General features: G+C 38.6%; 1 protein-coding gene across 1 annotated transcript in view; it reads left to right on the top strand.

Moving 5' to 3' along the window:
* The window catches only part of LOC145976422 (uncharacterized), a 69,609-nt gene extending 51,758 nt beyond the window's left edge, over positions 1-17,851 (top strand). Inside the window, exon 3 of the mRNA XM_083107479.1 lies at positions 1,999-17,851. Coding sequence (XP_082963605.1) covers positions 1,999-3,102 — 1,104 coding nt within the window. The 3' untranslated portion in view covers positions 3,103-17,851. The remainder of the gene's footprint in view (positions 1-1,998) is intronic.
* Positions 17,852-17,934: the final 83 nt, after the last annotated feature.

Here is a 17,934-nt window from a genome sequence, read left to right as displayed (position 1 = left end):
ACTTTTACACGTGTAGAGAATAAAGTAAAATTCTTTTCTTTCCCAGCGAAAAAGTATTCTTATTAAAATCTCTCGTACGATTTTCTTCAATTATCCGAAATATTTCATTTGACTGCACTTCTCTACTTTTCAAACACCTTGTATGTGTATGATATCGCGTGATACTCGGAACTCCCGAGTGCGACCTTGCTGATCTTAGATATTATGGGCTGCGATAGGACACGTATGTGAGTTATCGAAGCGCGATCTTCGCTGCGGTGGAATAAAAAAAGAAACCACCGACTGACAGACCGGCTAACCGATGGATCTCATTTTTGGATATCCTGGTTTATTTCCACGGACCGTTCGCGATATCAGAGTGATTGATGTCTTAACTTGCTACATGATTGAGAACGCTCGGGTCAGAGTCTGTATACGAATCGCGAATCTTTTGGCAGAATAATATCGCAGTCATTTAAATTGTTGCGTTTGAATATAAACGAAGGATTCAAAGTCAGAACGTGATGTGTAAATTGCATAATTTATAAGATTCACTTTAATTAAAACTTTACAACTTAACGGAAATTTGTATCGATTATCTTGTCTCTCTTGCGGCAATTAAATTAAACTATTATTTTTTAAAAAGTTTATTTCCAATATACTTGTTTTTACATACTTTATCTCCAAAAAAATTATATTTTATTATATTTTAAAAAATCGTAGACAGACTCTAATCTCGGTGAATTTGCCGTCATCGACTCGTCAATGAAAATGAAAGAGAAATATATTATCAAAGATCATCATGTCTCCGAGTCATTGTAATCGAGCGTCATATTCAAGTCGCGATGCGTTCACTGGAACAACGAGACGTGTAAGATGGATGTGACCGATTGCAAAAGGACAACCGAGCGAATAATCTGAGAGCATATCCGTCCATCCGATACGTTTCGATCTACGCGTGTGTTTCAGATCGTTGTTGGATGGTCTAGTTTCTAGTTAAAAAATTTTTTTAATCCGGGATTTTTTAATACAATGAAATTGTGCGTGAAACGAAAGCAAAGCTCTGAGATCGCAATCGATTCGATCGCGACCGTGCGCGAGTGCGTCCTGAATTTATGAGCTGACCGAGTCTCGATTCAATAGATCAATTCAGAGAACGTTTATATACGCGCGAACGTTTGTGTACACGTATACATTTCAGCTGTATCGAGAATCGGACGTTTCGACAAAATCGGCAAAATTCGATATCTCGGAGAGAAGTTGACGAAGAAAAGCTCACACTCTTGTCCGTAAAAGAAAAACTCCACCAACATCGATAACGCGTTCTGAACATTCCGGAATCACCCTGCGGAATAGCCACAACTGATTTGGCTTGGCGTAAAAAAAGAAAAAAGTAAAAAAAGAATAAAAACTGATTTGTTTCGGTTCTTAGACGAACGAATGCATATCATAGTTGTAAATTAACAATTTGTGAAATAAAAGCTGCAAACTGTTTGTGTTAACAATACGTCTGCGTACAATGCGTATAACGTATGCATCCTTACGCCTATCTTTACACGTATACCCGACAATTCCCGATCGTATATCCAATCTCGCGTGAAACCCAGAGCGACATTATGCCGTAGGGATTGTTTATCGCTATCGCAAGCCGCGTCCGCGCGCTACAAAGGGTAAGTGCATACTTCATAATCTTCTATTCGAGCGTGAAACAATTCCCGAGATACCTGCTGCGGCGCGCCATCGCGCTGCATTCGAAGAGACGAATGAGGCGTTTTCGAAAAAACGGATAAAAAATCTTGCTCGACAGAATTAATCAAATTACGAACGATTTCTCGAAATCTAGAATCTCCCCAATTATTGGAGTCATTTCAAGCATAATTTGGATAATTTGCAAACTTAATCTCTTTACGATTGATTCAAGCTGATTGGAGAATTAATCAAAGCTTATGAATTATTCCAACATTGAAATCTCAAGATTCTAATAAATACGCACGACATAATTGATCCTCCCTGTTGCAGGTCTCGCTCGCCCTCGGACTGGAAGCGGGCGGATGGGGTGCGCTCGTGGAGCGGACGAGCGGTGGCAGCGGCGGCAGCATCCTCGGCGGCTTCACCGGGCTAGCTGGACTGGCGCGTCGCTGCGGCGTCTGCCTGGCGACGTTCCCGTCGCCGTGGCTGCTGGAGCGTCACGCGTTGCTGCAGCACGCCGGCCAGACCAGCGACGACAAGCCGTTCACGTGCGAGCAGTGCGGCCAGCGTTACCGCTACCGGTCCGCCTACGTGAAGCACCGCGAGCAGAATCATCGCGCGCGGCTACCGGCCGACAAGCTGTTTACCTGCGACGTGTGCGGCATGCAGTTCAGGTATCTAAAATCGTTTAAGAAGCACCGTCTCAATCACGCGCTCGAGCGGCTGCAGCGCGCGCCCGAGTCGCAGAGCACCGTCATGGTGGTCTCGGCGCAGGCCGAGCGTAGCGATCAGGTCTCTAGCACCGGCGAGCCGTCCCAAGTGGAGACCGGCAGCGACACGACGAATCCAGGCGACGTCGAGGAGATGCGCGGCGTGTTCTCCGAGAGCGTCCGCGGGGACGAGACGAGCGTCTCGGAGACCGCGAGCGTCCAGGAGAATCCCGGCGATGCGGTGGAGGTGCAGATAACGGAGACCCCCGCCGCCATCGGCGTCGGAATCGGCGGAAGTGGTAGCGCTGGCGGTGGCGGTGGCGGCGGTGGCGGTGGCACCGGTGGCACCAGCAGCGAGGTCGGCGACGTCGACGACAATGCCGTCGATGACGATCGGTCGCACGAGCCCAGCGAGGCGATCATCAGCCTCGCTCGCGGCGGCACTCGCGAGGCCGATCGGCGCGAGCGCCGCTTCGCCTGCCCGTTCTGCGGCAAATGCGTCAGATCCAAGGAGAACCTCAAGCTACACGTGCGCAAGCACACCGGCGAACGGCCGTTCGTCTGCCTGTTCTGCGGCCGTGCCTTCGGTGGCAAGAGCGACCTGACGAGGCACCTGCGCATCCACACCGGCGAACGGCCGTATCACTGCGAGATGTGCGGCAAATGCTTCGCCCGGGCCGACTATCTCTCCAAGCACCTCACCACGCACATCCATCAGCGCTAACGCGATCGCAGCTCGGCTTACTAACCATCTCGGTGTCCTCGAAGCCGAGCAGCGAGCCATGTTCCTCTTCCTCTCCAGGGCGACTCTCGAGGGTTAATGTCATGGAAAATTACACACGAAAATATGATACCGCGTTAAAACGAAGAACGTAAGCGAAATTGAACGACGTTTACCGTCCGCTCAATTGCAAAGTATATCGAGCGACAGGCGGGTAAGAAGTATATCTAGTCAATTTACGCGCTCAACCGTAACTTTTCTCTAATAATGGTATTTGAAAGATAGAAACTCGTGTCGTCTACTTGTCCGACTAACGAAAGCTACTACAAAATGGTAGCGGCGATAATCCTTGGATGTTTAACCAACAGAGACGCTTCGATAACGCACATTAAAATTCAAATCTTCGACTATTTGATTGTCCATCACTGCAAAATTATCCCTCGAGTCTCCGTTCGCGAAGAAAATGGAGCGTCGAATTAAAGGACTCCTACTGAGAGGAAATAGAGGCAAATGAGAGACAAAGAAACACGGTCCATCCATCTTAGCCACCGGCCCAACAAGACGCGTCAATTACGGAAAGAATAGAAATAATGTGTAAAACAATCGCGATTAAGCGCGATCCCTCATCGCTACGATCCACCAGCGGCACGTCTGACGATGATTTCTGGAATATACGACAGTGAGACTAACTTGTGATAAGGGATATGAGAATCCAAAGGGAGAAAAAGAAAAAAAACCAAAGAACGCAACGACGCGGCGGGCGAAAGCCGACGGTCAAAGGCTTCCTTTTGTTGTCTTTTTCGTCTTCGTGCTCTCCATCGACAAAGTGATATATTTGTAATGTAATAGCTTAACCTCGATATACTCGGTGTGTACTCGATATGTAATATAATTCGCGATGATAATGCCGTGTGGGCGATAACGATAATTTTTCTCTACGCGAGCTCCGTGCAAACGCGAACACGTCGACGGACCTTTTTCACTTTTACACGGATGATATTCTATTACGTATAATTAGAGAGATTCGAGAGATTCAACTAATAATGAATTCACTTTTCTCGAGGACTCGGATTAATTTCGAAGGAATCGGGAAAAGAAAATATTGAATTAAATTTTTATTTAGAATTCTCTAAATTAAATTTCTTTAATTAAATATTCTCAGCTCTCTTTCTCGTCGAGATTAATTTTCTCGAGTTGTTAAAAGAGTGGGTTGAAACCTCCAGGACTCCTTAACTCGAGGAACACCCTTTCACCGCAAAAAATATACTTTCGACAATTGGCGTACACGCGTGCACGGCATGTTCGTGTCTATGGAAACCGAGACGAGTTATTAAAGTCCCGCAATACCTACTCCAGACATCTTTGATTATGTTGTCAGAAGCAAAGTGAGGCACGCAAACGACTTTTCGTGATGAACTTTTTAAAAGCTAGGCAGTTTCTGGCCTATTTTATTAATCTACTTTTTGTCGCGAGCAAACATGAGAAAGGAATAAAACTCGTTCGAATCATATCGCGGTAAAAGGATTGAAGGTTTAAAGTATCGATATGCAATATTGGAAGATATCGTAAGCTTCGATATTAACGAAATTATTGTTTTTTTCAAAAAAATAAGTGTTATTTATTCAAATTATTAAAATACACACACATAGATGTGCAATTATGCTCATTATTGATTTCGAGAAGTGAATAGAATCTTTAAAAATTAAAAATAAAAGATTTTCTCTTAAAAATGGGATACATTTTTTGTTTTGAGATTCTCCATAGAGAATCCATAGAGGATTAAATTATTCGTCGAGCAGCTGTTTCCGCGATCATCATCCGTGTAAAACGACGTGTTCGACGTTGGCACCAATCGGGAGGGCAAACCTCCCGGAAAGCGTTGCCGGTGCCTTTGAATTCTCGAATGAACGAATGAATAATCCTTTCCTTGATGATGCGGATAGCAATAATATATGATATCTATATATCTTTCGTTTCTCCCGCGTCAGAGACACCAGCGCGATTTAGGTTTGTCGTCGGGAGCCGCGAAGTAGCGTCTTGTTGCACGGTCTACATTCGGTCCTTCCAAAAGTCCTCTCCACTTGCAGTCGCTATCCACTCTCCTAGATATTGATATATGTGTATATACGCGATATATACCTACGTACATATACAATAACGACACGCTGTCCAGTTATGCGCGAGCGCAGAACGAGAGTGGCCGGCTCATTCTCTTGGGATCGGTCTCGTAAGTAGCTTTAACTTTCGACCACTTCATAAATCAAGTCCGATTGTGCGATCTCATTACGAGAGGTATAAGAAGAGAGAGAGAGAGAGAGATAGAAACGATGAGAGGCGTTTCTTAGAGAAACTTGAGCAAACTCGAAGGATCGTTTACGAGGCCGGATCCCTCCACTTGGTCAGAACACTTACTTAGCCCTTAAGTGATATACCTATAGTGTACTTGCTACTCTGTGTACTCTCGCGCACTCTCGAAAGTACGCGAAACGAAGTTGAATAACGAAGGTGCTATCTAACGAATAGGGTTGATCGCTAGATGCCGGCCGGCCGGTACCTCGAGAGACGAAAAACGTGAAGACGAAACACGGCGAGGAGAAAAGAGTCGACAAAAGCTCTACATTGCCAGCTAATATCTACCGTGCCAAAAGAAGGAACTGTTTCGCGAAGAAAGAGAAATAGATAGAGAGAGAAAGTGAGAAGGAAAGAGAGAGACAGAGAGAAGAGAATCTATTCCGTCGGGCGAAAATTCAATTTCCCTCCAAGACCGGCCCGGTGCTGCGATAGGCCAATTTAGTCCGTAATTACCGTATTATTATACCGTCTCTTAATAAGGATGTAATTTAATGATTAAATAATATGTCGATATTCTCGTCCGTGGTCGGTGGTGCGACTATCGCGTCGAGATTTTATTAAGAGAAACGTGTCCAACGAATGTCAACGAGAAATTGCGGCGAGACAACTCGCTCGCATTCGCATCGTTTTAATTTCCCACTTTCTTGGTCGATTCACCATATATATATATAATATACATATATATACATACATACATACTCGTCCGCCCTAATAAGCCGGACATATATATGTGGTCCTCGCACGTTCGAGCTCGAGGAGCGTGGATTAGAAGATTAAAGAAAACAGTTCCATGACGCCTGACGCCCCGATCGTTAGTCCAATTGTCCAATGTCCGCCCACTAGCGTTCCATTTCCACTGCCCACGTCGGATTCGCCGTGAGCTAACTGAGGAAAACCGCAAATCGCTTCGCCATCAGTCGGACATTTTTTTAACTCTAAAGTCGAATCTTATATCGAGAGCTTTTTCGAAACAACAAAATGTGATATATCGATATTATTTATATCGTTATGTTAATTCAACTCTGAGAGAGAGAAGCTAATCCTACTAATTTTCTCAAACATTAATAATAATTATAATTGATAGACGTGTTTAAAAAATATTTTTACAGTAATTTTAACTTTAATAATATTAAACTTTATATTTCACTTCAATAATATTACAAATTAAAAATGTTTTAAAAAAGTTTATCGCAGCATTGCGTAGAAGGCTGAGCATTATTGAAATATTATTTTTTAAACACACATTTTAATATGACATGTTTTATGTATTATTTTACCTACTTTTAATACTCTAGAATGAGATTTGACGCGCGATGTTTGATTCTAAACTTTTCAGATTTTAAGATCCATGATTTCGCAATCAATGAGCCCTTTGATCCTTGGAGCTTTGCAATCTCGAGAATCTTGGGTGCTTTCGCGATGCGATTTCATCAGAGAAGATTAAGAATTTGTAATTGTATCGCGAAGAATCGCGTAATTTCCGTTGCTTACGACCCGAATCGCGACAGACTACGCTAGGACGATAGCGACAGTGCCAAACGATAATTCCGTAGCAAAGTAGAGGATAGCGAGGCGAGAAAACACAGTCGTATCCTGCGTTGCAGGATGCAATTTCGGAAACGTTCGCCGCTTTCCGAATTCGGTTGTCCGTTCGTAGCGGAAGATGGGAACGAATGAAAGTACGTCCCGAATTAAACCACCACCGGAAGCACCATCGGACATAGTGTTGTTTGCGTTCGAGCGTAATAACGCTAAATAGTAATAGTACGCGGACAATTTAATCTCGTTTACAACGGAACGTTACAACGGAATTCGTTGTTACTCCTAGTTACCGTATTAATTGTATTTTGTAGACGATAGCGCGACTCTCTTCGGATGGGCTAACCGTCGCTTTGTCGAATTAACTGACACTGGAAGAGAGGAAGCGTATTCTCGAGACAAGTCGATATTAGAACCGCCGCGATTCTTTCCTCTCGTTCTTGATAAATCATCAGGAATGTATATATATATTCTTTTAAGGATACACACGATCGCGTAAATACAAAGGTACCTTAAAGTAACGATTATACAATGTGATATTTTAGCAATGTGTGCCAGTCATTTAGTATTGTAATACAGGCTAATTATAATATTGTACCAGAGACTACTAGTCACTTTTCTCACAATTAATTGGAGTCCGGGACTGAGTAATTGCATGTGATAAAGCCGATTAAAATTTTTTATCGCGTATGTGTACATGGATCATAAATGCGAGCGCGGAAGAATATTTTCTACAATACGTAATTACAATTTGAATCCTGTGTGTGATAAAACCGCAACGTTTCGTTACCATCGAAAAATTCTCCAATTCTTCGCGTGATATAGCCGTATTTATTTTCAGCTACGAATCGCTTCGAGATAGTTTAACGTGCCGTAATGGTGTTCTGTACTATATGTCACAATGCCATTTGTCATGAGGCATATTGATTATTTAATCTAATCCATCACGTTGCAAATTGCAATATTATTAAATCCAAGATTCTCAAAGTAATGTTATATATAGAAACATATTATTTTATCGATAGTATATTTGGAAAAAGTTAATGAAAATATTGGTGAAATTAACATCGCAAAATTCTCTCGACAGACGTGATATAATAATTTTTTATTTTTAATCAGTTTATATATCCTCAAATAATTAAAGAGATTAAGGACGATATTTATAAATATCGACAGCTATATCGATTATGCAAAAATTACGTCGGTTTGCCGCTATCTTTGTAAACCCTATCGACAAATGTCATAAACGCACAGAATAGAACATCGCGGCTAGTTTTGAGCTAGAATCGATAGAAAACACGCCGAAGATCGGACAAATCGACACGGTCGGAGGATATATACGTATATACATCGCGGATATCGAGTCTCGTGCGGACTCGTTTGCAGTCTCGCTCCAACTTACATCGAATTCCGGGAATCAATTAATCGCGACGCGCGCGGCGTGTGCGCGACTCGCCGCATCGCACGTTACCTCGCGTGATATCCAGTCGTCTTTCAATCGAACTCCGGTAAAACGTGTAGCGAGCTACCTATCTACCTACCGAATATGTGTGTGGCGGGATAATATATTTATCGCCGCGCCCCAGGCGTGTGCGAGACGATCGCGGATAGTTTTTGACTCGCATCGCTACGATTTGTACTTTCAGGCTGGCAATATCGCGATATCAGGACGAACGAATGTCTACGGGATGTAGACTGCTTCGAGACTTCCGGGTTAATCCCGGGAATACACCAGACCTTCTCTCCATTTTGCGCGTCCATTAATAAAAATAAAAAAGAGCTACTTTATATACGTGCATGAATTATTCTAAAAGCACACTAGATAGTTTTCATTACAGACGTTTTGGAATCGATTTATGTTGAAAATTTTAGACTATTATAATCGTGCATATATATTTATATTTTTTTCTTTTCCCTCTCTCTTTAAAATATATATTTTTATGAGAAATAAAAATTACATAATTATATTTCTTAGTGAAGACAATTTTAATATAAAAAAAGAATTCGTAAAAATAAAATTCTTAATGTTACGGTTGATATTTCAAGGGTTAATTCAACCCGCATATTTTACAGAGCATCCAGTGATAGTAATGCCAATTACGGTACCGCAATTGCAATGTGATGTATGCGGAAATTTCAAATCTTGTGGCTCGATCGCGTATTACAATTTTCTGATTTAGCCTTCGATGCGTTTCTAAAAAATCTGTCGGATAAATTAGATTAGTATAATTACGTTATCATATAAAGCAAACTTTTGTTTTTCGCGATTATCCTTTGATTTTCATCGATCATATAAATCGAGGATTGCAACACTCGATTCTTCTAGTTCGATATAAAAGTATGGCAGATATTAAATTTCAAGAATATAATATTCAACTTTTTTCGACGCTGTAGACACGAAAAACTGCATCCTGCCTATTGCCATATAAAAGCCACATTTTCAGATTTATACATGTCATCGATATTGAATAACTCATTGAGATGATACCAGTTTCGATTGTTTTCACTTAGTATGACTTTTTCAAAAATCTCTTAAAAATTTAATTTTGAGAAAAATGGGGAAAATGAAATTAAAAAATATAGATTAAATCCTGGTTCTGAAAAAGTAAGCCGCGAATCACCGAATTCCTCGATCATCGAAAACATCGCGGGGTCGAACGATCGGATCGCTCGATATATCGCACACAAGCGATATTTTGTATAATTTAACTAAGGGGAGTGAGAGATACTTATATTATATACATATATTTACGAACGTATTTATATACACACAGGCACCGCGATCCATTAAAATCCGTCTCTTTTATGGCCTATATATATAGTGTCGAGAAAGCGTGTGTCGAGCATTGCGAGGTTCGACCCAACGCGACATTATGTATTTCTGGACACGAAAAGGAGCAAGAAAGGACCTCGGAAAGAATCTCAAAAAATAATCGATATCTGCCGTCTATTTATCGATTCGCGACCTTTTTCCTTTAATCGATATTTAGCTCGTTTGGAGATATGCTTAGTTTCATCGCGTCGTGAATTTCCCTCGAAAATATGGACTAACCATGGTTCAGGCGTTATGGAATATATTGGGCATTTTAAACCACGTTTAAAGTTATATAGCAACACCAAGTAATATATATAAATATATACAAATATATATGTATACACACATACACATATATTTGTGTATATGCAGATTCTCTATAAAATATATATAGATAAATTAATACATAAATATATATATATATATGACGCGATAATATTATATATATATATATGAAAATATATTTAATGAATGTTCCTATATTTATACTATAAGTACATAATAAGTGTATTATATTGATATTCGATGGCGATTTCAGGTTTTTACCAAAACTTAAATGTCTGTTTAGATAGTAGCTACTTATGGGGGGAGGGGATACTAGTTTAACATGTTGGAAGAGCGAGAAAAAAAGAGGACACGAAGAGGAGAGAAAGAAGTGAGATTGAAGTGAAAAGAGGTTGTGTAACGAGGCGACAAATTTCAGAATCCTTAGAGAAAGAGAGAGAGAGAGATGAAGCATTAAAGGGAAAGGAGACACATTAGGGCACGTATATTAAACGGGTTTTTGCGTGTGTCGATGGCGAGGCGAGGGTCTTCCTATACTGACTGAACGATCAGATGTGATATACGCATAAGGATTAATTATTTACTCTAATCGTATATATATATATGTAATTAATATTATATTAATATGGTTACGATATACAAACATTATATCTATATATTGTATATAAGTAGATAGGAACATATACAATGTTTTTAATGGTTTATCTATATGTTCCGAGGATATATGCTAAGTGTATTTAGATAGGAAGCTGCAAGAAGGTCTCTCGCCGTTAATGTTTGATCGATAGAGACCTCCGGTTAGGGAGTGATCCAATTCACGCCAGAAAATCCTCCATTGCGTACTTTCGCGTACCCGTCACAAGAGAACCCGTCTCTCTTGCCAGTCTGGAAAATATCGATGTTCCGATTGTCCTAACGATATGAATGATTTACGTGTTTTGCAGCGAGGAAACGTCCTCGCGATACCGTCTTGAGATGCGCTCATCTCGTGAATCGTTGAAGAGATGTCGACGTGTAGGAGAAATATTCGATATCTTAAAGTTAAAATGCCTATACCGGTTATTGTTTTCTATCGTAATATTTGCAATAATTTTCACTAATTTAAAATTATTACAATTTCTTTCAACAAGTTTAAAGTCTTTCTTATATATATTATATATACGCTCCTTTTAAAATCTCTTTTTTAAAACTTTTTCTCAGGGAAAATTTTAGCAGATCCCCTATTAGTCATTTAATACAAAGAGTCTAAATATTTTTTTGACAGAAATTATATATAAATTTTAAATATATATAAATAAATAAACATACACACATAAAATTTCATTTTTCAGTCAATTCTAACTGTACTTTGCTCAAACAAAAAGTCTTATATATGGGATTATTTGAAACTTTATCGAGACATTTCAGAAAATCCGATTTCTCTGAAATATTCAGACTTGTACTTCCGAGTAGAAAAAATTCACAGACCTCGTAGAAGGCGCGAAATTAGGCAATGCAGGCTCTTCTCTAGCGAATCCGCGGCTACGCTCGTAGAACGTAAAAAAGGGGAGGGGGGAATTTTCGGGAGTGTTTCGATTTTCACGCGTTCCGTGCAATAACAGTTTGCTCAATCCTCGGCGTCCGTCGGTCCGTCCGTACGGAATGACTAGGTAGGTTATAGAAAAAGATAAAAAAGAAAAAACAGAAAAAAGAAGAAAATAAAGAAGAAGATGAAACGAAAGCGTTACATTAACACGTGTGTAGGGCGCAAAGCGATAGTAGACAGTAGCATAGCTCGACTTGTTATAATAGTCAGACATTTTCGAACCTAATTAGCCGAACGGACTTTATCTCCTTTTTCGAAACTTCCTTCGAGTCTTTCTCGGTGTCTTCGGTGTCTATTCTAAAGAGATTTAAAGCGAAAAAAAAATACATAAAAAAAATAAAAAGGAAAAAGTTAAGCGTTTAGAGCCTCGATCTGTGTAATAGCCTAAATAAATTCGGAACCTTTTTTTCATCGACGTGATTGCAAAGAGGGAGATTTAAAAATAAAAAGTATTCCGGTACGTTATATTCCACGTAATTTGCACTTAGAATTTTCAGCAAAATTAATCGTCGCAATATTAAACCCATCTACTATGTAGCGCTGCTTTAGCAATAATAGATGACAAAACCGCTTACTTTTTCTTTAAATCTATACCGATCCATTTAACAAAAAAATATCAACCAGTTGAAAGGCATCTTATTTAGAATAATAATTATATATATTTATTATATACATTTTTTTATGTATATTAACTTTTTCACATATTTTCTCACTTTATTATCGATTATAATTTATAATACTACCTCATTTATATTTTATATATTTAAAAAAAACATAAAATGTACGTTAAACATTTTTTTTCAGAAAATTTTTAAATATGCAAAAATATATTATGTCATATATTATTTCATCTACGTCTTCGTAAGTGATGTCAAGATTTTGAGATTATCTTATCTGAATTTTGTCGAGTAATTTTGCTGAAATAATTACGTACAATCCGCCCTAGATATTTCCCGAGAAATCGGCGATAAAGGAAAGGCTCCGTGATATATATAATGGAGGATTCCGCGTTTAACTTTAATAACGAAAGTCGATTTTGCAATCACTTTGCCGTCGCGAGAAAAACTAATAAGTCTTGGCCGTACTATCATAATTGTTTGTCGTACCTACCTACCGTTAGATAATTAATTGTAATTTAATAATTAGTATAATTAATGATAATCATTATACAAAGCGGTGTCGCGAACGCGCGACTCGTCCACAGAAACGTGTTCGCGTCGCCGCGCGTGGATGTTAGAGATATTTTTCAACTTGTACTAAATGTGATAAACCGATGAATTGACAATGAGCAATCTAACTGTAATATATATATATATATATATATATGAATATTATATATTACGTATATATATACATACACAAATATTTTATATACACTATCGCTCAAAAGTATTGTATCACTTATGAAAACAGAGAAGTCGCGTTACTTTAATGAATAAAAATATAAATATTACCAAGTTATAATTTATTACTATTATATTTTATGCTTTCATATATCGCAAAAATTAGAAATTATAACAAATAAAAACAGAAATATTAAATTTTTGATTCTTCAAAATCAGTCACCCTTTGTTTTCAATACTGCCGCATATATTCTTGGTGTTTTCGATAACAATTTATTTTAAGTTGTTACTGATATTTGATTACAGCATGTTTGCAAATATTCTCATAGGTTGTTTCTAATTAATAAATCTCTTTTTCGGCTACTTCTATTAAATTCATCCCACAACAGTTATGCCAGATTAAAATCCGGTAGGCTACTAGGGAGGCTAACTTGAAAAATTTCATGTAAAATTATATATAATTTTACATAAAATTAAAACAATAAAATGATAAAATATAAAAAATATAAACATAATTTAAATCTATTAAATGTAAAATATTAAAATAATAAAATGTAAGTTAATAATATTTACATATGTTTTGCCCATTAAAGTAACAACTTTCCCGTTTCTGATGAGATGCGATACTTTTGACCGGTACTGTATATAATATTTACGCGCGCGCGACATACACAAATATTATATATATTATATATATTATATATACATAAATGTCTGTCGTACAAGCCGTAATTAGGATTTACTGTAGCTAGTACATGTTAGCTTATTAACTAAACACATTCGTGTAAATGGCAGACGACGGAATGATGCGCGTTTACGCGGTCGAGATAAGAGGAAGAAAGAAAGGGTAGAGCGAGAGAGAAGAGATACAGCGAGGGGAATCAAGAATAATGTCGTATGCCGTCTCGAAATCTGTCCACGAATTTTCCATTGACGCTGGGCGCTGTCGCGCATAAGCGAAGAATGTGTCCGCGAGACCCTCCGGCTCTTCGGTTAACTAACTAATTAATTAATTAATTAAGAGAACTTGGAGCAACGCGTGAAAACAATATCTCGCGAATCTTTGGTACGCGCGCGTAACGGAATTTACACTCGTGTCTCGATTTAAAGCCGAGCAAGTCCGTAATGACGATAAAATTAAAAGTGAGGAAATAGAAGGAGTCGAGAATTATTTCGGAGGAAACTTGTTACGCTAGATCTTACGAAGAAATTAATTTTGTTATTATTGTTATTATTTTGCGATATAAAAAATTATAAGACACTGTTGCAATATTTTTATTATCTGAAATATTCCATAAAATAAAATAATTCTCAGAAGTTTTACATTAAGATTACAATTATAAGCTAATAATGAATAAGAAAATATGAAATTCTGTTTTTATAAATCTCTCTTGTTTCAACCCTTTTGCGCGTACGTTGAAAATGAAACGGGCATCGATGTCGGTTGCGGGATATAGTCTTACGCATCCATTGTAAAATCGATCGTGATATTGCCTGCAATTGCGATGCGCATAAATCGCGCGTCGAAGCCGCGTTCTCGAAAAAAAAAGTGCGTTCGATATATATATTACATGTATTATATAAACGGCCGTTGGTACAAAAGCGTGAATCTCCCACCTGAATCCGATCCCCATCGATCGCGAGCGCCGATCCGTGATCGACGATCGATCGACCAAGTTAAACAGACGACGATTATGAGACGACGAATTAATTGTAGTGTTTTACGAGCCATTTAGCGCGGCGCCCCACGTCATTGGCACGCTTTAAATAACGGGGAATATAAAAAAAAGTATTGTGTGTAAAAAAATAAGCACACCACTATTACCGGTACATATATATATTATATACATTGTAACCAATTGTTGTCTACGATATAATGTTATTTTTCTAATTCATATTCGATTGTTATTGTTGAGAGCGAGCGTTGTAAGAGAATGAATGGGGATGAATGACAGAGAGAACAAGAAACGAGGGAAGAATGCGAGATGCAGACGGGAACGAATATAGGGAGAGAGGGAGATTCTGGAATAAAAGAGAAGGAGAAGAAGATAATGGAAGACTGCGGGACGAAGTGAGAGCGAAAGATGCGTGGAAGATGAAAAAAAGCACATCGAATACTTAAGCGCGAATAATGCGTATTCGACCAGGATAGAATCTCTTGTGCTTTCCACATTTCCATTTGCTTCCCTTTCCAACACGTTATCATACGTCAAGACAAACAACGAGTCTATTTCTATGTCTTTCCCAAGCGTTGGCAGCTCGATTCTTATACGGATAAAATCGTATTTACGATGTACAATTATAAATTAATATTTATTAATATTCAACGATCGATCAGAGCCGAGTAGTGTCAAATGTGCCAAAGAAAACCACTTTTCTGCAAAATTATGTGTATAATTGAATTTTCTATCTTTTGATTCGCGATTTGTAATTCTTAGCATTATTCATATACATTTCAAGCTATGGTATATTAAATTTGCAACATGTTCATTCGCTGGATGTCGGGATTAAATTCAAATTCTAAAAAAAAAAAAAAATAAAAATCTATTCTCGAGACCGATAATTTTTCGAAAATAGCTTCTCGAAAGGGCTGCAAAATATATATATCGCGTTTATTAAATTCTTCAACTTGGCACTTTGAATCTTTGCGACTTGAACTTTAGCGATAGTATATTTATAACGGAGGATGTTTTTTCGTGCGAGGCCGTCGAATCGAATTTCCGTCGTCCCAGTTTCACGTTCGCCCCGCGCGCGGTTTGCACCGGTGTATCGACATCCTCCTTTTTAGTTCTCTCTCCTTTAACATCCCGCGAAAATCGCGCGGCGGGACGAGAGGGCAAGTAGTAGCGATGCGCGTTTAGCGCGACGAGGCCGCGACACGACGGTGCGCTGGGTCGTCTGTGATATACATACAAAAGTCGCGAGCGCACAAGTATTGTATTTTTTGTAAGGCTCATGTACGCCATACGCAGATTGTGATAAGCGAGTTCGCGGCGTCGTCCCCGAAGATAAGGGCGACGGACATCGGCGCGAAACGACCGATTTGGCGAGCCTCCCCTTTGTTTCCCTTCTCTAGATCCTTACTTTTTCCCACCTTCTAGAGTGTGAATGAGAGGCTTGCGTTATCGTTTTTAACTACACCAGGAGAAGACGCGTTCTTCTAACTTCGATGCGTTCTATCCCGGAGAACTTTCAACCTTCTGACCATTGCATCTTCTTGTCTCAAAAGTTATCTTTGTTTGAAAATGCCATGAGAACTTGAAGTATCTTAGGTCGCTTTGGGATATGTTGTCTCTTTTTTTTCTTTTTAATAAATATCGCAAAATATAATTTTGTATAATGCACTAAGATTAGATTGATAGATCTGCACGAGATGCGGATACTTTTTATGTAGAAAAACATAGAGTTGTGATTTTATTTTCATCTCTTATGCAAATGAAATAATAATTATACTGTGTTCAGACAGTACGAAAGAGACGAATGCTGCCTTGTATTCATTTATACGTTACAACAGTCAGGAATATACTTGTCAATAGAATATTGCTCGCACTATTGTCTCGATTAATTATTGTTATCTAATTGAAGCGAATCATCGCCGAGTCTCGAAAAATACGCGCGAGAGGCATATTAATTAACATTGATATTAACGAATTAATTCGAGCTTTTATCCATTTTCTTTTCATGAATTATGTTAATGATAAATCATATAAAATAATTATATAAAAATTTGTCAATTATGTACATTCATATATCGTACAACATAAAACGCTTTTTTCCAAAACACTCATTCGACTGCTGATTCAATAACTGTTAAAAAAAATGAGAGAAATACAGGAACTAACATTAAATTATGTATAAAACTATTTGTAAAGATTTTACAAGAATCTTAAAAAAAAATCGCAAGTCTCCATATGAGTTTCGTGTTCGCCAATCATTAATCGTGCAATCTAAGCATCGACCTGCCTTATATAAACTGCAAGTTTTATTCCGGCTGTATATAAAGGGGAATTTTCTACGATATTAAATGCGCGCAATCATGCCGGATATTCGTAAAAAAAGAATTTTTTTTCTAATAAATAACGCGCTTGAAACGAAATCGTGTCAGATTGGCACGCCCTCGATTCTAAAAATTTTACGAATTCGAAAACTGCAAAATGTTCGACGCAAGCCGGACGATCGCAATAACTATCACCGTTGACACAAACGATCGTTACAAATTCGCAACTTCCGCCGGATATGTATAAAAGCTCGATTTATATTCGATATTTCGTAAAAAAAAAAAAAAGAAAAAAATGTCTGCGCGTAAATTTCAACTCGGCAAATGATTCAATTCGGCGAATTATAATTAATTCTACAAATCTCAACGGGACTACGTTAGTTATGTAATTACGCGCATCGCGTTTTTGTGATACTTTCTGATAATCTGCGAAGGGATGCGAGCGTCTGTGTGAATGCAGTACATTGTTGTTGAAAATCTGGCGTCTCTACTACGATGCCGAAGGATTCATAAATCGTGTAATAAAGTGTTGTGAGGTACTGTAAGGTAATTATGATAACGATGATGATGATAATGACGATGATAATGATGGAACGTCTGGCGCGGTGATAATCGTTATTGCTATCTTGTAACGTTTAATGTATATCAGTGTCGTGAAAAAAAAATAAGAAAAAAAAATGAGCGGCTGAAGCTCCTCGGTGTTGTGGGTATGCATACTCGTTCCTAGCAACTCGTATGAACAATTACTCTATTCGATACTACTCATAACAATTGCATTGATCTACTTTACTCTACGTACACTTTAAAGATAAATAAATACATTCTGTCCAATCTCACATTCACGCCTCGATATTTTTGTTCTTTCCCCATCAACATATTTAATTATTCTTATCAGTGCAGATGGGATTTATCAGGAGAT

The sequence above is a fragment of the Camponotus vicinus genome, unplaced genomic scaffold (assembly GCF_025532165.1).
Source record: "Camponotus vicinus isolate PSW18456_S1 unplaced genomic scaffold, iyCamVici1.0 SCAF_8, whole genome shotgun sequence".
Classification (NCBI taxonomy): Eukaryota; Metazoa; Arthropoda; class Insecta; order Hymenoptera; family Formicidae; genus Camponotus; species Camponotus vicinus.
The sequence above is the reverse complement of the archived record's forward strand: the minus strand, read 5'-3'. Positions and strand labels throughout refer to the sequence as shown.